We start from the raw sequence: 26,207 nt of genomic DNA, 5'->3' as shown, positions 1-26,207 counted from the left end.
GAGCGTCGCTGCCTTCGGAGCCCGAGCCAAAGCTCCGACTGGAACCTCCGCGCTGAGCCCCAGGTGCGCCGGGAGGCCGGGCCCGCCCACCTGCCATCACGTGCGGCCCCGGCTCCGCCCCCGTCAGCGGCGCACTGCGGGATGCGGGGGCGGGCCTTGGCGCCCCAGCCCCCAACCCTCCTCGGCCTCACCCTCTATGTAAGGCCCGAGGCTGCGGCCCTGCCGCTACGGCGGCGGGAGTTTGCGATCCTGCTAGTTCGGCTGACAGTCACCCGGTCAGTCTCTCTCCCGGTCGCACAGTGGAGGCCCGACGCGCACGCGCACACGGTTTCTGCGCCCCGCGTCTGCGCGCCGCCGCGTACCCCAACTCCGCGCCGCGCGCCGCGGGTTGCTGAGGGTGGAATGCAGGAGTACGACGAGGTGACCGCCTTCCTGGGCGAGTGGGGGCCCTTCCAGCGCCTCGTCTTCTTTCTGCTCAGCGCCAGCATCATCCCCAACGGCTTCACCGGCATGTCAGTCGTGTTCCTGGCGGGGACCCCGGAGCACCGCTGCCGGGTGCCGGACAGCGCGAACCTGAGCAGCGCCTGGCGCAACCACAGTGTCCCGCTGCGGCTGCAGGACGGCCGCCAGGTGCCTCACAGCTGCCGGCGCTACCGGCTCGCGGTGATCGCCAACTTCTCCGCGCTCGGGCTGGAACCGGGGCGCGACGTGGACCTGGAGCAGCTGGAGCAGGAGAGCTGCCTGGATGGCTGGGAGTTCAGCCAGGACGTCTACCTGACCACGATCGTGACCGAGGTGGGTACCAGCCCCGCGCCGGGGCCGGAGACTCGGGTGTGGGGAGGACTTTGGCAGTCTTTGAGGTCACGCACGCTACCCTGGGCAAGGTGCGTGCTGATGTTGCCACTCCCATTCCCCCAACACACTACACACTGGTGATGGTTATCCATCCTCCAGCCAGGTGGCTCAGAACGCTTTGTGCTTCGACATCCAGCCAGAGGTGCCCGCTGAAAGCAGGGTGTCATCCAGGCCATCTATCCTGATGGCCATCGTGGAGAGGGAGGCAAGAAGGCCCTGGCGACCCCTGCGAGGTGCTCTAAGGCCCTGGGTTGTTAAAGACTTCCTCTAGTTGAGGTGAGAATGTTGAGCAGAGGCAGAGCTTGGACCGAGGGACTGTCGCAGTTTTTCTTCCAGGCTTTTGGCATCAGTTCAGAGAGAAAGGAAGTACACCGTTTCTTTCCTGAGCCTTTAAAGTTAAGGGAAGCATGTGTATGAAACTTTCTTGCTCCTTTTTCCAGTTACTTCTTCCCCACCCACCCTCACCCCAAGGTGACAGTCTGCTCATGCCCTCTAAGGAATCGTGTACTTTTTTGCTCAGCATGGGTTACCAACCTGTCAGGATCCGTGCACCTGAAGATCTGTTTGGGGTGACTTGTTGACCTGAAATGTTATAGCTAAAGCATACAACCTTAGTTCACAGGAAGCGGGGAGAACCCGAATTTTTCATTCCCCAGCCCCTCAGATTTTTGTTTTGGGTGGCTTTGTCTGTCCCCTGGTGATAGTCATTGGAGCTGGATGTACGACATGATTTTAATGGGGGAGTGTGGATGTCCTTTGTGTCTTACTCAGACACTGACTCAGCAGAACTAAGCAAGCAGGGCAGTGAGAGAGCCCTCCTTGGTGGGCACCAGGCCGCACAGCTTCCCTGCACATGGATAAGGGAAGACTAGGGAAGGCGTCCAGGAAGAGGAGGCCTCTCCACAAGTCTGGGGTGTGCAGCTCAGCAGACGCAAAGCCTGGAACAGCAAGAAACAACCTAGAGGGAGGTCAGAGTTCAGAGGGAGCGGGGTGAAGAAGGAGTCACTGGGATCTCGCCACTGTCACAGGTAGTGACATCATTCTCGTGCCCTGACATGTTGACAAAAGAGGCACTGAGTGTAGCCCACAGACAATCAAAACTTCCTGTCATCACAAATCCTGAGACCTGGGCTCAAGCAAGTCTGTCACCTTCTTGAAAGGCAGTGAGAGTTGTGCAAGCAGAGACTGTCCCTCTGGTGGCAGGCAGAGGCCACAGAGGGAAGCCATACTCCATGACACAGGAGTCCCTACAAAGTCTGCTTCTAGCTGCTCATGGAAGGGGGAAATCAGAAGAAGCGCATGGCATCTCTGCGTTTTACCCTGCCCTTAGGATTCCTTGCCTGGCTGAGGGCAGCGGCCGCGCGGATGAGTTCCCGAAGGCTGGCCGTGCCAGAGGGTCCTTGAGCTGTGTTGCTACCGATGTCAGCTTTTCCATTTTTATATTTAGCCTATTTGTTTCACTGTCTTAGCAGTTTCGTAAGAGCTGTGTGCCCTTTCACCTACTGACAGGTTGTCAGTCTTTACTGGGAGGCCAGATTAATACCTTACTTAGCCCTTTGTCTGAAGATGCTGGAATGCCTGACTTGACATTCAGGGCTGCTTATTCCTCTCAGGTAAACAGTCACTGTTGGAAGCTCTTGTATGAACATTCGGACTCCATTTTCCTAAGGCTCACTTTCTTCACGCCTGCTCAATGTCCCCAGGCCAGCCCTCTGCCCAGCAGCATGTGTAGAAGAGTTAAAAGTACACTGGCATTGAACCCCTAGTTACATTTCTCAATGGGAGACAAAAACCTCACGTCCCCTGTGTGATTTTTGCCTTCGTTGAAATGAAAGTGTGTGCCAGTGGGTGCTAAAGCTGTTGGTAGATTTACATCTTGCATCTCCCGCAGCTCCTGTCCTGATGCTGGATTCAGAGGGTGGGCACGCAGGACAATTTTTGTTGAATAGATTAATGAATAACTTAAGAAATCTTTTCTAAAGTTTGAGAACTGAAGAAGAAAAGGACAGTTTCACTTACAGAAGGGAAGCTCGAGGGTGGTTTAAAAACACTGACTGAAACATTTTAAAGGAAACGCAATCTCCCATCCCGTGGACTGGGGCTTGCCCCTGTGTGGCTATGTGACAAGGCACTGGGATTGGCAGAAAGAAGGGGACACTATTCAGGAAATGAAAGAGGTTGTCCTCTCACATTTCAGAACAGTTTGGTAGCCCACGTGCTGCTAGGCTGGCCCCTTTCCTGGCTTCTGCGTCGCCCCTGGGGTGGGGGAATCAGCCACCCCGCCTCGCTCTGCTGCTCCCGCCATGCGGGCTTCCTGACCCGCGGCTGCCGCTCCTCTAGGAACCTGGCTGACTTCTCAGCCTGCCTGGCCCACCTGCGTTTTGGTGTCTCCATAGCCCAGCCTGCAGAAAAGTGAAATTCCTTTGCGTCCATGAGCTGGGCTCTGTCCAGCTAAGGCCTGGCTGTCCTCTTTGGCCCCTTACTCCCTGCCTGTCTTTGCTTCCCAGAAGCCCCCGCCCCAGCCCTTGGCAGGACTCTGACTGATGTCCTGCTGTCCTAGAAAGCCGCTTTCCCTGGACTACCTTTTCTGTCGGCCTTATATCATAGAGAGAGAGTCTCGTGAGGTGGGAGAGCCCCTGCTGGGGTCCACAGCCCCTATCACCTGAAGGAGAGGCCGTGTGAGCGGGGAGGTGGGGCGGAGCTGACCCTGGGGAGGAGGGGCGGAGCAGCCCTGCAGCTTGCGCCGCTGTGCCCCTGCGAACTCACGGGGAGCACAGACCCTTTGCAGCTCATGGCGAGCCAGAGATGCCCCTCGCTGGGTACACGCAGTCCTAACAGGCCCGTCTGGCCACAAGGGATCAGAGTGAGCCCCTCTCTGGGCGGCTGAGAACCCCAATCCTGGGTCAAAGTCCTAACAGCTGACACAGGGACAGGGCTGAGGAAGCAAAGAAAAGCTGTTCTAGAGATCAAAGTTCAGGATTCACCTTAGCTTTGGGCAACCAAGCCCAGAGGGTACTGCAGTGTTGAAGGTTCACAGCCCTTTGTTTTTTCTGTCCACTACATTCCAAACAGCTACTGAGCCCCACTCTGCTGGGCACTGCCAGGCACTGGGGAGGTTATGGTAGCAGGTACCTCTTCTTATCGTCCTGACAGCCTTGGGGCAAGGGTTGGCCATTCATTGCAGCAGGAAGCAGAATGAAATGTGGGAAGGAATAGATGGCATCTAGTAACAGCTGGTGCCAACCAGTGTATTTGACTAGTGAAGCGGTCAGGCTGGGTACATCTCAGGGAAGAGCTTCTGCCCTATGGCACAGAACCTCTCTCTCCTCCCTTCTGGCCAGCTCACCGGTAAGAACATTTAGTACCACAAAACAACATCATCACTCTACTTCCCATAACCAAGAAGTGTCACTGATTATACACTACTTACACACTACACGCTTCTCTCTCTTTCCCTTAAACATTTTAACAACTGTGTGGAGGTATAAATGACATAAAATAATCTGCACATAACTCAAGTGCAATATGAAAAGCTTTCATGGATATGAAAGGGACATTTCTTGCCAAGAAGGATAGCAAGTCTAGGCCCCTTGCCAGAAGCTCTCCCAGCTCTCAGCTGGACCCTCACGTTCCACCCAGCTGAGCAGTCACAATGCTAGACTCACAGCCTGAATCTTAATCCCAGAGACTTAGTTCTAACACTGATACCTGTAGTCATCAACCAGCATAGCTCATCCAGTGCACCGGGTGGAGGCATCGTGAGCTGGTCTGGAGCTGCTTTAGTCACGGCTGGGGAGCCAGGAGCTCAGTGTAGGAACACGGGATTCCTTTGTAAACACAACAAGCCCAGGGTAAATAGCCTGCACTCTGTGGGCTTTTCATCCCACCCCTCCTAGGGAGGATTCCGGCCAAGCCCTGGAGCCCACTGCAGTCTGCCTGGTGGCTGACAGGTAAGGCTGGCGGGGCAGGACCTAGTTGGTGCCTGCCCCTGTTCAGTTTTGAGACCTATGGCCTTTCTTGACCCTACACACAGGTGCGCCCCCCGGTGGCTAGGAGGAAGTGTTAGCCCGTGTTTGCTTTTGGAAGGCCCAAAACCAGGCCCTGAGAACTGTCAAGAATTGTCAGTGGTGGACGGGGAGACCAGTTACACCAGGGAGTTAACACACTTGCCCAGAATAAGGGCAGGTTGGGCCAAGTGGCAGGACTAAAGCTGTGGGAGCTGGAGAAATGATCTGGGGACCTGTCCCAAGATGGACACTAGTCACCTGGTCTCCTTAGCCCAGATTTCTCTAAAAGCCTGTGTCGGGACGTGGGTTTGGTGGGCTGTCACCCCAGAACTCCCTGCAGAAGCCCCTGTGGATTTCCAGCCCAGCCCGGCTATGTTATTCCCCAACCCTCACGAGAGACCTATTGAGAAACAGCTACTGAGTCTTCACTTTTTTAAAAAAGCCTCTGTTGCTACAACGGTAGTGTGTGCCAGCTGGGAATAGATCCCTCGCTTTCAGGAGCAGCAGTAGCCACGGTCTGGCCCGTGAAGCTCTGCCCAACACCCAGCAGCCAGCACCGCCCCGCCCCCCCGCCCACCCCTTTCCCGCCAGCCCTCAGCTCTGACTCCCCGCCGCTCCCGTCCTGACTTTAGCGGCCGTGTCCGGGCTCTCTGGGCGCTGGCAGCACTGAGGCTGCAGAGGAAGCAAGGCTGCCATTGCCCGGGCATTCAGGCCTTAGTGCTCTGAGAGCCTGGCCTCCTGCTAGTCTGGACTTCCCTAGATGGAGGCCTTGGGGCCCTCTATTCCTCCCTGGGGTGGGGGCCACCCCCCTTCCCAGCCCAGGCGACCCTTATCTGCTGCAGGGATTTTCACGTCCAGCCTGAGGGCTGCCCCCACCCCTCCGAGGTGCCCGGGGGCTCCATGCACACGTTGCCCAGCAGGGCAGAGAAGCAGACTTGTTTTCCCTCTGTCACTTAGCCAGGGAGAGATGCCTTGTTCTTGGAAGCCACACACTCCCCCGCTCCTCTGCGTTACCGGGGCGCCTGCAGGCTCCGTGCAGGGCAGGCCTGCAGCCTGGCGCCAAGCAAGCAAGGGTCTGAATTCCCTGGCGGGCGGCCTTGCTTACTGCTGAGCACCAGCTCTCTGTTCTGAGAAACATTTTTCTGGGAACCACCAAGCTTCCTGTTTTGGCTTTTCTGCCGCTTGGCCCCTCGTTCGGCCGGAGCGCCCTCACAGTTGAGTTGTTCAGCTGCTTGCCCAAGCCCGCAGACCTCTTTATGGTAACTGTAGATGAAACTGCATATTGGGTGCTGGGAAACTCAAGGTGCGTAGCCTGTTCCCTGCCTCAGTCCCCGTTTTACAAATGAGGAGATTGAGGCACACTGGGAGGGAGTCTTGTCCAAGGGTGGGTAACCAGTTAACAGAACAGAGGCCAACACCCAGTTTCTTGACTCCCAGCTCAGACCTCTTGGCTGAAGTCAAGCCTAGTGTAACGCAGCATCAGGGATCCCAGCTCTGCATGTCTGGGTCCCAGGAGGACCCAGAAGTCATTGGCCCGGGGTGGGGATCCGAGCACAGCTGAAGGAACAGCTGCGGATGGTGCGTCTCAGGCCCTCTGGCCTCGGTTCCTTGCTGGACACCTTGACCCTGGGAGCCCCAGAGCCCTGCACCCAAACCACTCCTGCGCCGTCCTGGCAATGACCCGACCCCACCCGAGGGGCGCCATACCCGTCCACAGCCCTGCGCCCACCCAGGTTCTTCAGAGTGACCACGAGAGGCCTCGCCTTCTCCTGGACTGGAACGTGGGCAGAGTACTTGCTCCCTGCCTCTCCCTTCCTCAGATTGGAAGCAGAGCAGGGGAGCCCAAAGCTGTGAAAAGCCAGGCGTGGGGGGAGCCCAGTCCCGGGAAGGGGCTGCCTGCCCCGCCCCGCTGCCCACACCAGCCAGGTCCGCCTAAACAGGCTCACACACCCACGTGGTCGTGTAAACAGCGCAGGGATGCAGGATGTTCCAAATTCGTTTTCCAAGAAAGCTTGAATTTAAAACATTTTTAAAAGAAGTGAGTGAAACATCCCTTTGCTCCTCTTACAGTGGAACCTGGTGTGTGAGGACGACTGGAAGGCCCCGCTCACGACCTCCTTGTTTTTCGGGGGCGTGCTGCTGGGCTCCTTCATTTCGGGGCAGCTCTCGGACAGGTAAGGTGGGTGTCAGTCTGCTGCAGTGGCAGGGGACCCCGGCACTGAGCAAGGAGTATGCGTGTGCCTGGCGCCTGACTTCACATGGTAGTGCCCTTCCAGCCCAGGGCCTGTGTTTTAAAGGAAGGGAAACCCTTCTACAGTCCAGATGCCACTCCAAGTAAAAAGAAGCAACATCCTCCTCTCCCTGATTCTTGCCGAACAGAACAACCCGAGCTGGGTGTATACACGCCGGATCAGCTGGATCTGACCAGGGGATAGGCCGTGATTCACTTCGGCACCAGCCTGGCCGGCCCTCCCCAGGCGAGCGCGACTCTTTCGTGTCCCCGAGTGTGGGAGAGGTGGACTCCACACACGCATGTGCACACACTGTCCTCTGGACCTTCAGGCGTACCACGACAGCCGTCGCCATGTTCCGAGAGCCGCTGTTCTCTCTGTGAGGGGAGAGGGGACGTCAGTCAGTAGCCAGTAGTGGCAGGATGGGCAGGCCTGGTGTCCCAGTGCTGGCGCCCCTTTCGCCCGGCCTGCGGTTGTGGCACTTACCTCACAGCAAGCAGGAGATGGGCTGCTTCCACCCATAAGCAGGTTATTTACGGAATTCCAAGGCTGTTAACTCACGATCCATTCACGACTTAGGGAGTTCATGTGCTCTTGGAATCGTAGGCAAAATTTTAGAGGCTGTACATGAGCATTATTTGGAGAGAGGTACATAGTTTCTGTGATGTTCTCAGAGGCCTCTGCTGCCTTGTTATCTCTCTACCCCAGAGCTGCGGGGTCTGTCGGAAAAGCCCGTGGTGAGAAGAGTGATCTCCAGCAAGGTCCTTGGCCACATTGTCACCCAGTGGAGAGGAGTCCCAGCATCGGCCTAGCTGGTTAGGGTCCCTACTGGAGAAGTGCAGGATGAGGTCATCGTCCTGCATGAGAACAAAGCCATTTTATCGTGCAGCACATAGATTCAGGGCGATGCTTTGGCATGTTTCCATCTGCGGATTATTGTCCTCACCTGAGAAGTCTTTCCTCATGAGAAATACGTGCACTTCTCACTAGATTGCTTTTTTCCAGAGTATCATCCAGCAGTTTAAAAAAAGGGGGCAAATTCCTGTAGTCACCAGTAAGCATTGGGTTAAGTAGGCCGTGACCACTGACCGGTAAGTCTGGATGGGCCATAGACACTTGCCGCTTCCGGGGAAAGGCCTGTGCTTCCCCAGAGCCTTACTTGAGCAGAGTGTTACCAGCTGATCACCGATACTTATTTAACAAACACATGGTACCTGATATGTGCCAGGCACTCTGAGAAGCACTGTACAAATGAATGATAATTTAATCTTCATCACCCTGTGAGGAAAGAAGTGTTCGTATTCTCACTGTGTAGGTGGGGAAGGTGAGGCCTGGTGGAGTTCAGTGTCTTGCCCGGCGTCACAGAGGCAGCAGGGCCAGAGCTGGGATTTGGGCCCAAAGAGCCGGATCCCCTGTTTTGGGTGGGCTGCTGTTCCAGGGCCCCCGCCTTCTAGCAAGGCAGGATGGATGCATTAAACAGCTCATCAAGAGGAGCACTGGTTACCCGCAGTGGCAGTGAGTGACACAGCAAGGTGCAGATGCTAAGAGAGAGTCTGACAGAGGAGGCCGGCAGAGCTGCCCCCAGACGGGGAAGCACGTGCCAGGAGCTGGAAGATGAGGGCAAGGTCGCCAGCTCCTGGGGTGGAGAGAGGAAAGCATGCTGGGCGCAGAGAGCAGCGCGGACTTAAGCCTCGACTCAAGAAGAGGCACAGCGCATGTCAGGATGGCAAAAGCGTCACCATGACAGCGTGGGAAGCGGTGAGGCGGGCAGAGGCCCGCATGTACCAGCAGGCGGGCGCAGCCGGTGGGAGTGAGGAGCCTGCGATTCAGTCATGGAACCTTGGGGAGGGTTTTTTAAGCAGGAGTGTGATGTAATCAGGTTTGCGATTTCTGAAAGATTACTTGACAACTTTGTGAAAAGAGGATTGACAGGAAGCAAGGATTGTGGAGAGACTAATTAAGAGGCTGCCACAGTCATTGTGCAGGAAACGGTGGTGGCTCGGACTGGCCTGCAGGTGGTAGCAGCATAGCCCGGTGGTGGCAGGCAAAACCAGCCGGACGGCGCTGTGGTCTGGAAGCGGGGAGTGAGGAGAGGAAGGTTTCTGGCCTGTACCACTGGGCAGATGACAGTTCCCTTCTCTAGGCAAAGAACTCTGAAGAGGGCCGTGTTTGTAGGAGAAGAGGGTGAGTTAAGTGTGAACATACTGAGGTTGGGGCGACCGTGAGACTCCTAAGTGGAGGGGTTGGTATGCAATTGGATGTGTGGATAGGGTGCTCCATGCGAGGTCTGGGCTGGACAAGCACGTTTGGGAATCACCAGCTCACAGAACCCCCATCACAGCCTCAGACAGGGATGGCATTGCCTGGGGAGAACGAAGAAGGAGAAGCGGGGTGCCCACCCACGCGGGACAGTGGGAAATCCCCTTGCTCGGGGTGGAGTGGCAGCTGAGACCCAGAGGAGTTACTTTGAGATGAAAAACAAGGAGGGGCTACCCCAAGATCAGAGTTGAATCTCAGCACATTTTGCAGGGTCAGCTGGGTCATAGGCCAGGTGGTCTTTGAGGGCTCGCCGAAGGCCCTGACCAGCTCGGGAAAGTGGTCCGGAAATCGCCCAAGGAGACAGAAACAAAATTCATGAGTGTGTTAGGGACCACACTCGTCTCCAGAAGTGCTAGCACAATGTTATTTCCGAACTTTAAAAACATTCTGTCAGTAGACGTCTTTTCATTAGGATCATTTGAGCCCAGTAAGTGAAATAGCTGTAAGGACAGTGTCTCTGGCTGCAGCCCCTGCCGTCGGCTCCCAGCGCCACCCCTCAAGCTTGTCCACCCCCCACGGGAGGCCCAGGGGTCCGTGGGGTGGGCAGTTTCTCTTCTCATTACCTTTAAGTAAGCCGGTGCAAAGCCTAAGCCAAACAAATTACCTAAGCACAATAGATTCATTACCTTAACCTGTTGTCTAGGATACCATAGTAACTTTTTATATGGGACAAAGGTTTCACCTTTGTTCTGACACATGAATTAGGCTGAAATTCAAGAGCAATAAAATAATCCTGGGTTGTCAAAGCCATTTATATGATACCAAGTTACCTTTATGTGCATGAATTATAAGAGGCACAGCCCTGGGAAGAAATAAGATATTTCCTGGGTTTGTAGGCATGCATAGGTTTGACGTTTGTTGACATACTTTGAGTGTTTCTTGCCCCTCCCCCAGCTGCCAAGAGGCTGGTGCTATCTTGGCCGCTGTCCTGGGAGCCGCTGGGTGGGGGAGGCAGGGGTAGAGGTTACTGCGCTCTGCCCGCAGAGAGGGACTGCCCTTGGATGGCACCTGGGGGCTCCTGTACAAGCAAATGCCAGCGGGGGCAGGGGCAACACAGTCTCCTTCTAGACCAGGGTTCACCCACCTTGAAGTGCCTGACATTTTGAGCCAGGGAATTGTTTGTTGTGGGGGGCTATCCTGGGCATGTTAGGGTGTCTAGAACATCTCTGGCCTCTGCCTAGTAAATGCCAAAACAACAAACACCCAAAGAAACAAAACAACCCCATTACAGTGAGTCTAAGCACCAAACTCTTTAACGTGGCTGCACGGCCCGTGCGACGTGGCTCCTGCCCACCTCTGCAGTCCCCCGGTGGCCAGCCGACGCCAGCCACACCGGCCCCTGGTGTTTGTTGTGCCCCTGCCGGCCACCCTTGTGTGCGCCCCTATCAGCCTGAAGCATTCCCCACCCCGGCCCTGGCCTTCCTTGACCCTGCAGGCGGACTGAGAGTCCCTGGTTTACATCACACCAGTTCCTTGTGCCTTTCCTTTAGAGCACCCATCAGAAATTGGGGTGTGATTAGTGTGGGTCTCCCCGCTGTACTGTGAATGTCATTGAGAGTTTGGTAGCCGACCGCCCCTTATCAGCAGGTTCTTTTCTTTTGGACCTCACTTCAGTGTCCCATCATCAGGGAGACCTTCCCTGAACACCCTCGCCACTACCCCAGTCGGGGGTGGGGTTCTTTGTCATGTCCCTGTGGGCCTGGGCGCTGACCTTCAGTGCCCTTGCCCTCACGTGTACCTGAGCGTTCAGTAAGTGGGCTGTTTGATTAAAATGTGTTTGATCCCTGTCTGTCTCACCACCGATAGACTGTAGCTCCTTGAGGGCATAAACAGCGTCTTGTTTTATTCAGACTTATCCCCAGTGCCTAGTATGTAATAGATGTTCAAATGAACATTCATTGAATGAAAATGGGTGTCAGCTGGCCTGGCCAGACTCAAGCCGAATCTGATGGGCTGGATGAACTAGTCTGGCTTGTTCTTCCCCATTTGTGGCACTGTCTTTTTTCTTCTTTTTTTTTTAAAGATTTTATTTATTTATTTTAGACAGAGGGGAAGGGAGGGGAAAAGATAGGGAGAAAAACATCAGTGTGTGGTTGCCTCTCACGCACCCCCTATTGGGGACCTGGCCTGCAACCCTAGCATGCGCCCTGCCCTGGGAACCGAACTGGCAACCCTTTGGTGCACAGGCCAGCGCTCAATCCAGGGAGCCACACCAGCCAGGGCTGTTGGCACTGTCTTCACAACAAAAAATAACAACAACAACAAAAACCCTCTAAAAAAGACCTAAAACTTAAAAAAAATTTAAATTGAAAACAGATACAGAAAACCACATAGAACAATAATGTGGCTTGATGAATTATTCCAGGGGAATAACCTTGTTTCTTCCACCAAATTAAGAAATAGACCTTTGCTGGCCACCACGAAGCCCTGTCCACATGTCCTCCCCCCGCCACGTAACCGCTAGCCTGACTTTCATAGCAATCACTTCCTTGTGGGTTTTTAGCCTGCTTTAAGCTAGGGACTCTCCTGCCTTCCCTTCCTCTGCCTCCCAGTTGATTTTTGAAGAACACTGGGCTGGTCCACCTCTGGAAGTCCCCAGGCTGGACTCAGCAGTGCAGTTCAGTAGATTCCTCTTTTCTCTGTATTTCTTACACATTGCCGGCTAGATCTAGAGACTTGATCAGTCAGGCTCAGTCCTTTTGGCAGGACTGTAGGAGTAACGCAGTGTTCGATTGTCTCTCTATGGTGTGATCAGTCATTAGAATAGAATGCCCATATCTGCTCATTGATTGAAGGTTGTAAAATGGGGATGTTCTGATTTGATCACTTCTTCTTCATTTAATAGTTGGAGTACTTTTATAAAATGACCCTTCCCCTCATTTATGATTGGTTATTCACGTAGTTTACACAGGAAAGTCAGGATAAATGTTTCTTTCCCTTTATTTACCAGTTTTCATGTATCATGAATTGTTTCTCCATCACTCTCCAAAGTAAACCAGTTCTTTTAAAAAAAAATGCATTATAAATATATGGATTTCAGCAGAATAAGTGTGTTGCCATCCTTTGCAATCACCAGCATAACTGTGGCACTGCCCTCGGGCCACCGTCGTGCCCGGGCCCCATACTGGTCCTGAGAAGGATGGAGGGGGTGGATACCATCGCAGGAACCCGGAGACTGGGGCTGTCTCCCTGACTCCTGGTCCCAGATGCCCCGCCCCACCCTGGACAGTCCCTGGGGAAGCCCCGCGGGGTGGAGCCCGTTCCTGCCCCCTTCTCCCAGCCAGTTCTGTCACTCCCCTTTCCTTCCCAGGTTCGGTCGGAAGAACGTGCTGTTTGTGACCATGGGCATGCAGACGGGCTTCAGCTTCCTGCAGATCTTCTCCAAGAACTTCGAGATGTTTTCCGTGCTGTTTATCCTCGTAGGCATGGGCCAGATCTCCAACTACGTGGCCGCGTTTGTCCTGGGTATGGCCACCAGGTTGGAGCTGAGTACTTGACCCTGCGTTTGACCAGCGTCTCACCACCCACTTCCTGGAGACAGCTGTGCTGCCCCTCAGGAGGGAGTGGCGTCTAGCAACACCGGCCAGGGCTTCTTGGAGAACCCAGTTTGTGGGCAGAGAAACTGAGTCCGCCAGTTACCCAGCCTTGGGTCCCCAGCAGCACAGCAGCCTAACTGCTGCATTCCAGTTCTTTCCTGGCCTCTGAGCTGTGGCACTTTGGTCTCATTAGGACTTGATGGCCATTTTACTAGAACTCACCCAAGGTTCTCCATCAGAAAAGGGCCTGTGACTGCCCGGGGGAGGGGGAGGCGTGCAGGAGGAGCAAGGGCCGAGGAGGAAAACACTGCGCAGACACTGTGTCCCTTCTGCAAGACCCCGGGGACCAGTGAAGTTCACTGGCAAGAACGAATCGATGGGAGTGGGCTTTACGCGTGTAGCCTCTGGGCTTTAACTCTGCGCTCAGGCTGCCAGGCTCTCAGCTGTTCTCATGGGAAAACGCTTGGTCTTACTGTTTGCAAGGTTCTAACTCCAGCTTATTGGCCTTTGGGTTCCTTGGGTTTTACTTTTGAAAGGATTATTTCTTTCTCTTCACATTTAACAGAATGTTTTTTCCTTCAAGGATGGCAGTAGTCAGCATTGTGCTGCCTTGGTAAAGACTTCCCCTTTGATGAATTCTTCCTCATGTGAGGATTAAATTTTGAGGCCTAATGAGGCATTTTTAGCATATAGCTTCAGGAAGTGATGACATGTTCATAAGCAAAATGTCACTGAGAGGCCACAGTGAGGCACCGCAAGCAGATGGTCACACTGGTCTGGGTTCCATATCCCGCCCCTCCCAACGGCTTAGAAACTTAGAGAAAATTCTGGCTGCTTTCTTTTCTTTATATAAGAGAAGATTATTGAGGAAAGAACCTAAATTAAATACTAACGTGACACCTCCCTTGTTTTGAACAGGCACAGAAATTCTTGGCAAGTCAGTGCGTATCATATTCTCTACGTTAGGAGTGTGCATATTTTATGCCTTTGGCTACATGCTGCTGCCACTGTTTGCTTACTTCATCAGAGACTGGCGGCTGCTGCTGCTGGCGCTGACGGTGCCGGGGGTGCTGTGCGCGGTGCTGTGGTGGTGAGTGTGGCCCTGTGCCGGGGGGCGACCACCAGCAGGACAGCTCTGTCGGCCTTCACTAGGGGGCAGCAGCAACCCACAAATCCCTATTTGGGCTCTCAGAGACGGGAAATGTAAATTATTTATGTTGTTTCAGAATGTTTTCTCCACACTCAGAAAAGCCAAAGACAAAACAAAATCCCAAGACATCAACAGACTTGAGTTCGGCCCTGTGCTGGGCTGACAAGAGTCCAGGGGGAGGAAGAAGCAGTAGCTGCGTGATGAGGGGGTCCTTCGTGGCCGCCAGGAAGTTAATCAGATCGCAGGACGAGGCAGCCACAGCCCCGCTGCTGGCTGTGTGCTGCCACCAGGGCTTCCTGGCACAGGCACTGAGGGGAGAGGAAGAGCAATGGAAGCGAGAGTACCCGGGGTGGCTACACAGGGAAGCCAGGCTCCATCCGAGCCTCTGACACAGAGGCGCTGGATAGGCAGAAGGAAGCCATTCCTTACCAGGGAGGGACCGCGGCAGAGGGGCCGAGGGGGGAGTGGCCCGGTCGGCGGGGTGGTGGGGAATGCGTCAGAGCGCGGTGTGGGCCCTGGTCGTGACTGAAGGGCAGGGGCTCCCTGGTGAGGTAGGAGATAAGCTCCACATAGTCCCCAAAGCACCCAAGTGCCTTGTGAACATAAATAGAGAGTCTGACAAGTCAGTTGGATGAATCTGGTGGGAATGAGGGAAAACTGGAGGCTAAGAAGCCAGTGCGGAGACTTCTGTGGATGCCAGGGACAGGCAGGGAGTGCAGGCAGGCAAGGGCCTGAGCTGGGAGGCCCCACAGCCAGAGCCAGGCTTCAGGGCCCATCTTGTCTGGTCTCCTTAGTGTCCAGCAGGTGGCACCACTACTCCTCAGAGACAGAGGTGGCCAGGCTGGGCTGCATCCCGTCAGGCTGAGCAGGCGCCTCCGGATTCTGTGCACCCCCGTGTACTCAGAAGCTCACCCTTTGGGTCGTTACTGAGTGTGGCAGGGAGCATCTTGTTGCTTCTGGCTGGGAAACACCAGATCTTCCCCAGACGTAGCTCTGGTTCTGAGCCCCCGTCTCCCACCTCCACTTGGGCCACGCCTGCTCTGTTGGGCAGGAATGCCTCAGTGAGCTTGCTCCTTGTACTTCAGGTTCATCCCTGAGTCCCCCCGATGGCTCATCTCTCAGGGACGATTTCAAGAGGCCGAGGTGATCCTCCACAGGGCGGCCAGAATCAACGGGATCGTGGCACCCACCACCATCTTTGAACCGAGTGAGGTAAACACTGCCGGGAGCGGGGAGGCGGGGGGGGGGTCTCGGTGACCGTGGTCTGAGGGCAGCACTACAAAGGCCGGAAGCCCTCCCTTCACAGGGGCCCAGCCGCCGCTGCCCCAGGCAGGCCCTGTGACATCCCAGAAGCCGAGAAGGAGTTGCCAGCTGCCTAAATCTCTTCACCTTTCCTGTGCATTTTAGGTTTTCATACTTCTGCACTTCTTTTCCAGGCAATCACAGAGTCTTACCATTACTTTTAATAATAAGCACTCTTTATGAGTAATAGTCCTTCCACAAAGTTGGCACTTTGGGAAATTGTTGTTTCTCATACCTAAGGTAGCTTCTCATCGTAAAAAGATAATGCAGTACATAAAATATGGAGCAAACCCAGGTTTGGAGTTAGAAGTGTCCGTCTCCTCCCGCCCAGCTGTGGTTAGTTGTTGCACGATCGCGGAGCCAGGCCTCTTTGCTGTCCGACCCTTTGCCCTCCCCACCCCTCCCTGCGAACCCTGTTCTCACGCCATGAGTAACCTCCAGGCCGCCTGCTGCCTGGGCCCTGCTTCCCCTATTGTCTCCCACCCTCTCTGCGCAGGCAGCGCTCTCCAGTCTCGTGACAGTGGGAAGAGGTCAGACGCCGTGACTGCTGGCTGATACGGCTCTGCAGTGTGTGTCTGGTCTGGCAGGAAGACAGGACTGGCTGCGAGCACAGCCACCAGCAGTCCTGCTGGAGTGTGCGCAAAAGGCATGTTAGAGACACGCGAGACTCCAGATGCCGACCTGGGGCTTGGGAAAAGAGGGGCTAGTTACACGTAGCAGGGAAGCCACTGGCCACCTCCAGGCCCTCCCGCCTCGCAGCGAGGTGGCGTTGGAGCAGCCACCTCCCGGCCTGGATGGGAAAGGGCTCCGAGGCGCAAGGGCCTGGGCAGGAGAGGATGGCAGAGAGGGCTCTTAAGTGAGGTAGCTTTGGTGGCCTTTCAGCGAAGGGTCAGTCTGGGTGAGCACGTAAGTCCCACTGGCACCCTTGAGGAAATGAGGCTATTTCAAGGGATCCATTAAGTCTAAAGCTGACCTTTCGTTGAACTGCTAACTCGGGAAAAACAAGCTCCAAAGCTGGGTTTGCTTAAGAAAGAAACATCAGTGTGTTTAGACGTGCGGTTTATTAATGTCCTTGGCTGTGCTGAATTTCATAGGAAGTTACTCCGGGTGAAGCTGAGGTCAATTTTCCTGTTTTTCTATCTGAGATGTTTTTGCTTTTGGAAGCAGACCAGTAGCTACATGGTATGAAGACTGAGAACATTAATTATTTTATTATAGCAGATCAATATACTCCATAGGTGGTGCCTGTCTCTGACCCAGAGGGCAGGGATCCAGCCGCGGGAAGGGACTCTCAAGGCCTCCCTGGAACGCGGCCGCTGTTGGGTGCTGCCTGACGGAGCTGTCAGCTTGGGCCTCACCTTGGCTGTGTCCCCTGAGCGGACTGGTCACCTGTTTTTCCTCCTCACCCTTGATCACTAATTTGTTACTGACAAGGCCAGGGGAAGCCTTCCGCTGCCCGAGATTCAGATACTTACTCTTCTTTTCAAGAAAGAAACAAAACACTCCCCAACTCAGAGGTGCAGAAAGCTAAGCTGCCAGGGTTTTGGGTATGTCATTGGATCTCTGAGTCTCCAACCTTCTCCCTCCTGCAGCTACAAGACCTAAGTTCCAAGAAGCAGCATTCGCACAGCATCCTGGATCTGCTGCGAACCCGGAACATCCGGATGGTCACCATCATGTCCATAATCCTGTGGTGCGTAAGTGAGGCCTTCCACGCAAAGCCTCTGGCAGTGGCTGGCATGCCTCTCGTCGGCAGGTGTGTCTTAGACCAAAACTAAAAGCCTGTGTCATCAGCAAGTGAAAGGATGTGACTTGCCATCAAAGGGGCGGCATGACACAAATTCTGGATAGAATTTCAGGGAAGCAGAATGAAAACTGCGGCGGGGGCTTTGGGGCGGCGGGGGGGGGGGGGGAGATATGGGACCGTTGGGGATCCTTCCGGGTCCTGAGGCGGACCCTTGCTCACTCTGGGTCCTTGCTGAGCCAGACCTGTCCTGTGTGCCTCGGACAGTGGCTGAGGAAGACAGGCGAGGCCTCCAAGAAGGCTCTAAGACACCATGTTATTTCAGTTACAGAGGCTGCCAGGTGCTGTCTGGGAATGTATGTGGAAGCAGGGTCCCTCCTTCTGGGGTGTCTGGAGATTGTCCTGGAAGCGGGGCCATGGCCTGGATGTCCTTGTCAAGCTCCTTCTAACAAGCGAGGCATTTCACCAAGTGTGTCAGAAAGGGAGCTGAGGTGGCAGAGAGGGAACACAGCCAAGCATTGGGAGAGCGTTTGCTCAGCAGCCAGAATCCTTGGGATTAGAGGCCACTACCTGATCCCTCTCTGCGAGGAAGGCAGACCTCACTCCAGAGTCCATTTTACTAGTCAACCAGTCTTTGGGCAGCCAGCCATCTGGCCCCTGGGGACGGTGAGTCACCTATTTCCAAGGAACGGCCCAGGATCCCACAGGGCAGTGCCCCACCCAGGAGCAGCGTTCAGCCCACACCAGCCTCACCAGTCCCCGCTCTGCGGCTGCCCACACGCTCCCTGGGCTCTGATTCTCAGGGACTCCTGCACGTGCCCTTCCCCCTGACCGTACAGCTCTGGTTCCGGCCTGCAGATGAATCCAGCGTAACCCGTAAAGGTCCAGTCTGCCAGAGAGAATGCCCACTGGGCACAGGGACCAGGCCGGGGACCCCGGGGTGGAGCACGCGGATGAGAGACCAGGCAGCCCTGCCATGGGGCGCCTCCCTTCTCCCCTGAAGGCTGGCGGTGCTGGCGGCTGCTGCCTCTGGCCAGCCTCCCCCAGGCTGGGGGCCCCGGAGGGCCAGCCCTGGCTCTTTCTCCAAGGGTTTTACCGCATGATTGTTCCTTGTTTGATCCTATCCCTCCAATCCTATCCCCCCACCCCACTTGCTGTCTGTTTCCTGACTCACCCCCCAGCTCCTCTGCGGCGGCTGGGTTTGGGGATGTCTGGAGAGTCCGGAAGTGGGTCTCGTGAGAGCTTCAGCTTAGGATTTCTAGAGCCGATAGGCAGGTTGGAGTTGGATTTTGTTGTTGTTTGTTTTGTACTTTCCCAACAAAGTGCCTCTGTCTGACTTGTGTGTCTTTTGCTGTTTGGAATGCTCTGAAAGCGCCCTGGCCCCGGGGTTTACACTGGGCTGGGGGAGTGATCTTTTGTTCTAAGAAGTAAGACTCGGTTCAATCTGCTGCCCTCACGAAGGATCGTTTTGAATTTCCTGCGATGATTGTATCTGAAAAGTTGCCCCAGTTGGGAGGTACCCAGGGGGACGCGGCTCCTCCAGCTTCTGCACTCTGTTTCAGGATGACCATATCGGTGGGCTATTTCGGGCTCTCCCTGGACACACCGAACTTGCACGGTGACGTCTATGTGAACTGCTTCCTGTCGGCAGTGGTGGAAGTCCCGGCGTATGTGCTGGCCTGGCTGCTGCTGCAGCACCTGCCGCGGCGCTACTCCATGGCCACTGCCCTCTTCCTGGGCGGCAGCGTGCTCCTCTTCGTGCAGCTCGTACCCCAAGGTAGGCCCGCGCACGCCCGCGGTCTTCGCTCTGTCACTCAGCCTCCAGCAGGCTGACTCCCCCCGTCCATGAAAGGAATAAGATCATGCCATCATCGCTCACCTGGATATCTTCATTTCTGCCAAAAAATCAAGAGAAACTGTGTCCTGAGACCATACAGCCCCCCTGGCCTGGGCTGGGTGGAGGCGGGCAGAGCAGCCAGATGGGGCTGGTGATTAGTTTTGCTGTTTACCCAAGTTAACGTGGGCATATTTGTTTTTCTCTGCAGGGTGAGGGGGAACAAAGACAGCCATCCCCATTACTTATTAACCTGGCCCTTAATCACTCATTTATCCAGTGAGGAGCCAGGGAATGCGCAGCCGGGCACTGTGCCAGGGGCGCAGGCGTGAAAAGTCCTGCGGGGCCCGGGGCCCTCCTGCAGCTCCCACGCTGGCCGAGGACACGGGCAACAAACGAGTAACTCGAGGCTTCATGTAGTGCAGAATGTGTTACTTTTATAACAACAAGGACTGTGGAGGGCGGTCCCGGACAGTGTCCGCAGAGAAGGCTGGGGAGTGGAAACGTGGATGAACAATGGAGAACGCTGCGGAGAAGTCTAGCCGCAGAGCCCTGCAGGCTGAGGAGACAGCAAAGGCAGCCCCCCTGAGGAGGCAGCGAGCCTGGCACGTTCCAAGACAGAGAAAGAGCTGGGAAGAGATGAAGAGTGGGGAGAAAGGAGGGCCGGTCACAGAGTGGGTTGCCTAGGCCGTTCACAGGATTCGATTCTTAGAACTGCCTCGGTATCCCGCAGGCGAGGGAGCAAGCCCTTCTGACTCTCTATGGAACAGTTCATGGACTCCCTATGGCACCTAGAGTTGCCCCTGTCCTCATGCCTTCGGTGGCCTCTGAGGATCATTTGTGGGTCCCCGAGGCTGGCAACACAGCCCAGGAACAGCCCCGCTGGGGCATGGCAGGGGACCCCAGGCCTGTGTACAGTTCACGCCTGCGCTCAGGGCGACCCATAGGCACCTCCCAGCCAGCAGGATAGATCGTTTCCAGGGGTCTGCGGGTCTGTGACTTGTCAGGTCTCAGCAGAGTGAAAGTGTGAAACAAGTGAGAATTGAGTCCCCCATTCGGACACAAGCCACCGGCTAAGCTACAGTGCCTGCCGCATGAGGCCCCTGCTAGAGGCGTGTGGTGACTTCTGGCCTGGGAGGCAGGTTTGCTGGGGCCTGAGGGGCTCACTCGGTGGTCTTCAGGCGGAGAGGAAGCTCATGTCCTCACAGCTGCAGGTCCCGGCCTCCTCTCAGGAGTAACCACCTGGAGGGACGTCTTGGCTGTAGCCCCTAACCCACAATAGGAAGTTAGAGAAACCGCCCGCCCCAGAAATCGCAGCTGTCATTGCAGCGTGCCTTGGGTTGGTGCCTTCTCCTACTTTCTTCCCTTTGCCTCCCCAGACTTGAATTATTTGTCAACCATCCTGGTGATGGTGGGCAAGTTTGGAATCACTGCAGCCTTCTCCATGGTCTACGTGTACACAGCCGAGCTGTACCCCACTGTGGTCAGAAACATGGGCGTGGGAGTCAGCTCCACGGCGTCCCGCCTGGGCAGCATCCTGTCTCCCTACTTCATTTACCTCGGTACGTCCCCGGGGCGAGGGCACGGGGGCGGGATGGGGTGGAAGCACTGACGGGCTTTACTCTGGGCTGGAAATGGCTTGGTAACAGGACAACAGGCACGTGCGGCAGATGGGATCCAGCTGATACTGGACCTGTGCCTGGGGAAGGTTCTTGTCTAGGTGCAGGGGCTGCAGGGCAGGCACTCGCTTGTGCGTGGAAAACAACCCATAGACTAGCTAGGAGCTGATGAGAGAAGTAGGGAGTTTTGCTCCTGGTTTAGCCGCCCCAGGCCCTCCCTCGGAGGGTAGGATTCCCCTGTCCTGAGAGGCTCCAGCGCGGCTTAGGGAGCCCGTGCACTCCGCTGGAGAATTCTCTTCTTGGAATCAGAGTTTAAAAGGAACAGGAAGAGGGAAAGAGGCCCATTCAAGGTTCCTGATGAACTGAGACTTCTTGTGACTTGGAGCGTGTGACACAATGGTTCAGTCCTGTGTGGTGATGTGCCTTGTGCCATTTTCTGTAGCAGGGCACCGTTTCCTCTTCCTCAGAGTTCTTTTCTCCTGGCAGCTGCCGCTCCCCGCCCACCCCTCCCTGGCACATCTCTGGGGAGGGGTGCGCGCACCCTGAGAGTACCCAGCGTGCTTGGCGAACATCCTCCATCCATCTGACAAGCAGAAACATCTTGTTTGGCCTCTAGGCAAATCGAATGGGTTGAAACACACCTGGAAAGGTTGGGGAGCTATTTCTGTCCCTGGACGACTATCTGAAGTTCTTTGGAAGCCCAGCATTGGGAAATAGGAATAGTAATCATCATGGCTCCGCGCCCCTCGCCTGCCCCGTGAGGCACTGCTGGACCTCTGGGCGTGCCGGTGCCAACCCTGGTGCTGAGACCTGCTTAGGTGCCAGATTCCGGTTTGGCAGCTCAGACTGTGGGACATGCTGAGGCTGAGAGGGCAGATGCGCAAAGGGCTAGAGAGAGACCGGGCCTAACCACACCCCTGGCTTCGGGCTGTGTCTGCTTCACCCTAGGTGCCTACGACCGCTTCCTGCCCTACATTCTCATGGGCAGCCTGACCATCCTGACAGCCATCCTCACGCTGTTCCTCCCGGAGAGCTTCGGCACCCCGCTGCCAGACACCATTGACCAGATGCTAAGGGTCAAGGGGTAAGGAGGCTCGCTCTGCACCACGTTGATGCTCTGGGCCTGGGCCTGGCAGAGAGTCCGCCACAGACCTCCGAAGTGCCGTGGACTGGTTTAGCCGTCAGAGGTTTAGAAATGGCAAGGAGACTGCACTCTGCGCCCTGTGGTCTGACCCGGACCACCACGTCCCCGCATGCAGGCCCACAGCCGCGGCAGCTCCGGGACAGCGCAGAGGCCGGGAGAAGCCTTGGGGGTCTGCTGTCCGATTTTTTTCCCCTTTAGCGAGATGTCCTCAGGTCTAGGTTTGGTTTGTTTTGAGACTGGAGGATATCTCTTTAAGGTTTGTTACTAACATTTGTTTTGCTTGTTTTAATAGAATAAAATACAGGCAAACCCCAAGCCACACAAGGATATTAAAAGATGGTGAAGAAAGCCCGACAGTCCTTAAAAGCACAGCCTTCTAACACCCTCCAGGGAGTGAGACAGTGAAGAGGAAAGACTGCGTCCCATCAGAAATGGTTTGTGTCGATGCGGAGTCCTTCAGTGACAAAGGCCTTTGCTGTTCATTCTGTTGACCCTGTGTCTGACTTGCTCGCAGATGGGCACCTGGACTTGGAGGCTGCGTGTGGCCTCCAGCGACGCGTGGCTGTCAACAGAGAACTTCAGAGAAGTCCTAATACAGTGACGGACAGGCCATTTCCTAAGCAGTTAACTAGAACCAGTGGGATTTGGAAGAATATGAGAGGCATCTGCTAAATTTACATTTTAATTTCAGACTTCCTGAAAAAGGACCCCCCATAAAAATGGAGGTCTAAATCCCACGCCCACTCCCGAAATCTTTCCCTCTAAAGGTTCGCTTTAGAGGAAAAGAAATCATTTCACAGGGAGTTTGAGTTCTCACACTTTCTCAATTACAAAGGTTATTCACTGGGAGTTGCTGCCCTAACGCGGAAGCGCCCAGGTCTGGGGAAACCTGCTGATGCCTCACAGGCACAGAACACAGGCCGGCGCGTTGGCTTGTGAGCCCTTGGACCACTCAGTGGGACTACTCGGTAGACTTGTTTACATCTGATCAAAGCACTGGGCTTGTCCAGGCCCGTAACAGATCCATCACGAACCTACTGTTCTCGTTTTTCTGTCGGGTGAATCAAAGCTCCTAGCCATCACAGTTTCGATGCATGGTTTGAAGGAAGTGCATCAGTAAGAAAGAGAGAGACAAGCAAAGTTGTCTCTTCTCTCAAAACTATAATGTAGAGTTGGTTTGTGCATTGTCTGTTTGTTGTTTATTTGGGTTTTTTTTTTCTCCTTAAATTATTTACCCTTCAGAATAGTCTTACAGAAGACTGGTTCCTTAGTCTCCTGGTTTGTGTCTTGTCTTGTCAGCCCCGAATCACCCTGGTAATGGTGTGCAGCTGCCACCTGCGCAAGGCCTTAGCACTTTTAGCCACCAGCACTTCTCAGATCCCCAAAACTGATGTCCTTGTGTGGTTTCCTCGTGTGATACCTAATCATGGGAAAAAATTACAAAGAAGAAAATTCAGTCACGTTCAGTTGTTCAGAGTTGCTCGCTTCAGTCATGTGCCATTGGGAGACGTTTGTGTTCGGTGTACCCGGCTCCCCTTTTCTGACGGTCGCCGTGGTTACCATGGTACTCCTGCCGCATATCCTTCACCTGGTTGAAACCCACATGTTTGGGAAAGCTACTGAAGTGCCTTGGGAAATGAACATGTTTTAATAAATAAAATGATTTTTTTTTAAATAATAGCAACTGCCCACAACTTTTTTTCCCCACAATTTGGTGACCCATGCCACACTGTCACCTGAATTTTCTCTGTGTCACCTTGGGCTAATTCTGGCAGTGGTTTGGGATTAGCCGCTGAGGCCAAGAGTAATCCCTGCGTGCTAGAAGCCTTCCTCTGTCCACGGGCTGAGCCAGCCCTCTCACGCGCGCCTCAGCCTGGGCTCCCCCGGGAGCAGAGCCTGGGACCAGCGCTCTGTGCAGCGACTTGGGAACAAGATTCTGGGGAGCGGGAGTAAAGGCCGGGGACAGGAAACGGGGAAGGAGCGAGACCCAGCACTGGGATGCATTCCTGGCTGCAGCCAGCCAGGATGCCTGAAGAGCCTGAGGAAGTCTACTCAAAACCACGTGCATGTAGATAAAAAGGGGAAGCATTTCTACACGGGCGCCCCTCCCCCACCCATCACAGGCATCCCCGCAGGTGTCAGCTCCCTGAGTGCCCGGGTTGCACGTGCCTAAGTCCCGCACAGGTTCCGTCCCCTGGGTAGAAAGCAAGAGGTGAGACCGCAGGCCGAGCTGAGGCCCTGTCAGGCCACGTACGGTGGTCAGAGCTGCCGTGAACGGGTCTGCAGCAGTGGCCGGAGCGAGTGGTGGGGCTGGGAGGGTTGGGATTGGCTTTGGGGCTCGCGCACCTGCACACAGTGTCACAGGGCAATTTGAGCTGGAATGAGTTGGCAGATCTGCGCAAAAAGCGCCAATGTTGGGCAGAGCTCAGACGGCACGATGCGTAACAACAAGCAGCATCACCCTCGGGGGAGGACGGGTGCTGGTCCTCCCTAACCCTGGGCTTCTCCACTCTCAGTCCCGGGCTGTGCTGGCCTCCTGTTCACTGACTCCACAGCGGCCCCGCCTGCCGTTTCTCCTGTTGCAGGAATGGTTTCTGATTCTCAGTGTCACCGATTCCGGTTAGTTGTGGCCTTCTGGGATCAAAAGTCATACTTACCTGAATGCTTAGAGCTCTTATTAAGGGAATGACAGCCCCAGGCTGAGCCAAGTATCTGGAAAAGCAAGACCTCTGCCCCGGCCTCCTGGACTCGTGTGGCTTGTTTCCATCCAAGCCATGACTTCAGGATGACTGACCAGGGCTCTCCCCTCAGGCAGAGAGGCGTGCGTAGCCTGGAGTCACGGGAATGGTGGGTGAGCAGTGAGGGGCGCAGTTAATACCTGTAAGAATTAGAAGCCAGGGCACCCACAGAAATACCAAGGATAAAACAAGGTAGAGGAACAATTCAGATTAAAAACAACAAAAAATGTTCCACCACAGATCAAAGTGAAAAGGGTTCACCTCATCATCTCTTCCCCTGCTTCGGAGCTAGCTCCTGCCTCCATCAGAGTTCTCTGAACACTCCCATAAATTCCGGAAGAGCTGATGTTCGCCAAAGAGGGTTATTCTGCCCACCACCTAGTCTAAGTGATGTGACTGAGTTGGGCAGAGGGCCCTGTGTTCTCGGGTAGTAAGCACAACTACCTTTCCCTGGGAGTTTTATGTAATTCATTTTCCTAAAGGGCTTTTATGCTGATACGAAGAGGCTTGATGCAATACAGAGACAACATTTCTATTGCTATAGAAAAAACACTTTGGAAAACACACCTATTTTCTCATTTAATCTCCATAAAAATTGAGTGAGATTGATAGAGGCGGCCCAGGATGACCAAATCCTAGGTTTCTCAGCAGAAATCCCACCTTCCTGGAGTCTCGGGCAGACCCGCCCCAGAAGGTCTCACCTTGGGGAGAAGGGGCCTGATCTAAAGGACAGTTGTGCAGGAAGCTGCCAGGGACATTGGAACATCACGCCTCCGTCAGGCCAGCCAGAGGGCAGCAGCCAGGCACCTGACTGACACTTTTCCCCCGAAGTCTCACATGAGAAGCTCTCCATGGCCATGTGGATAATGTGGAGATACACAGAGCACACCGTAGAGCCGGCTACATGCATGCAGTGGTATCAGGGTTGGCAAATATCTAATAAGGGGTTCATATTAAAAATAGATAAAGAATTCCTACAATTCAACAATAAAAGAAATTTAAAAGGAGCCAAAGACTTGAGTAGACGTTTCTCCAAAAAGATACACAAGCACATGAAAAGATATGTTAATCATTAGGAAAATGCAAAGTCAAAACCACAATAAGATACCACTTCATACCGATTAAGGTGGCTATTATTAAATATATATACACACACATATTTAAAACAAATAACATTCATTAGCCAGAATGTGGGGAAATTGGTTCCCTCATGCATTGTTCGTGGGAATGTAAAATGGTACAATGGCTATGGAAAACACTATGGCATTGTCTCAAAAAAAAAATCAAACAGAACTACCATATGATCCAGCAATTCCACTTCTAGGTATGTACTCGACAAACCGAAAGCAGGGACTCAAGCATACTTGAACACCTACGTTCATAGCATTATTTACAACAGACTAAAGGTGGAAACAGCCCAATCAGTGGGTGAGTAGATAAAGAAACTGGTATATAAAAAAGGAATGAAATTCTGATACATGCCCCAACATGGATGAACCTTAAAAACATGCTAACGGAAGCCAGACACAAAAGGGAAAATACTGTGTGCTTCCATTCATATGAGGTACAAATTAATAGAAATAGAAAGTAGAATAATGGTTTTCAGGGGCTGAGGGGAAGAAGTAACGGGAGTTAGTGTTTAATGGGTTCTGAGTTTCAGTCTGAGATGACGCAAAAGCTCTAGAGATGGACAGCAGTACTGGCTGCACAGCAACTTGAATGTACTTC

General features: G+C 54.4%; 1 protein-coding gene across 1 annotated transcript; it reads left to right on the top strand.

The window, feature by feature from the left end:
- The first annotated feature begins 164 nt into the window (after positions 1-164).
- On the top strand, positions 165-23,392 carry SLC22A5 (solute carrier family 22 member 5). Its single transcript, XM_054568493.1, has 10 exons — positions 165-795; positions 6,933-7,036; positions 12,723-12,877; positions 13,867-14,038; positions 15,184-15,310; positions 16,993-17,093; positions 18,707-18,921; positions 20,358-20,540; positions 21,546-21,681; positions 22,034-23,392. The coding sequence occupies exons 1-10, from the start codon at positions 403-405 to the stop codon at positions 22,119-22,121; spliced, it is 1,674 nt and encodes a 557-aa protein (XP_054424468.1). The 5' UTR covers positions 165-402; the 3' UTR covers positions 22,122-23,392.
- Positions 23,393-26,207: the final 2,815 nt, after the last annotated feature.

Source organism: Pteronotus mesoamericanus, unplaced genomic scaffold (assembly GCF_021234165.1).
Source record: "Pteronotus mesoamericanus isolate MK-2021 breed Mesoamerican mustached bat unplaced genomic scaffold, CSHL_Meso_final contig_2, whole genome shotgun sequence".
In the NCBI taxonomy this organism is placed as follows: domain Eukaryota; kingdom Metazoa; phylum Chordata; class Mammalia; order Chiroptera; family Mormoopidae; genus Pteronotus; species Pteronotus mesoamericanus.
This window is presented reverse-complemented; position numbering and strand designations above follow the sequence as displayed.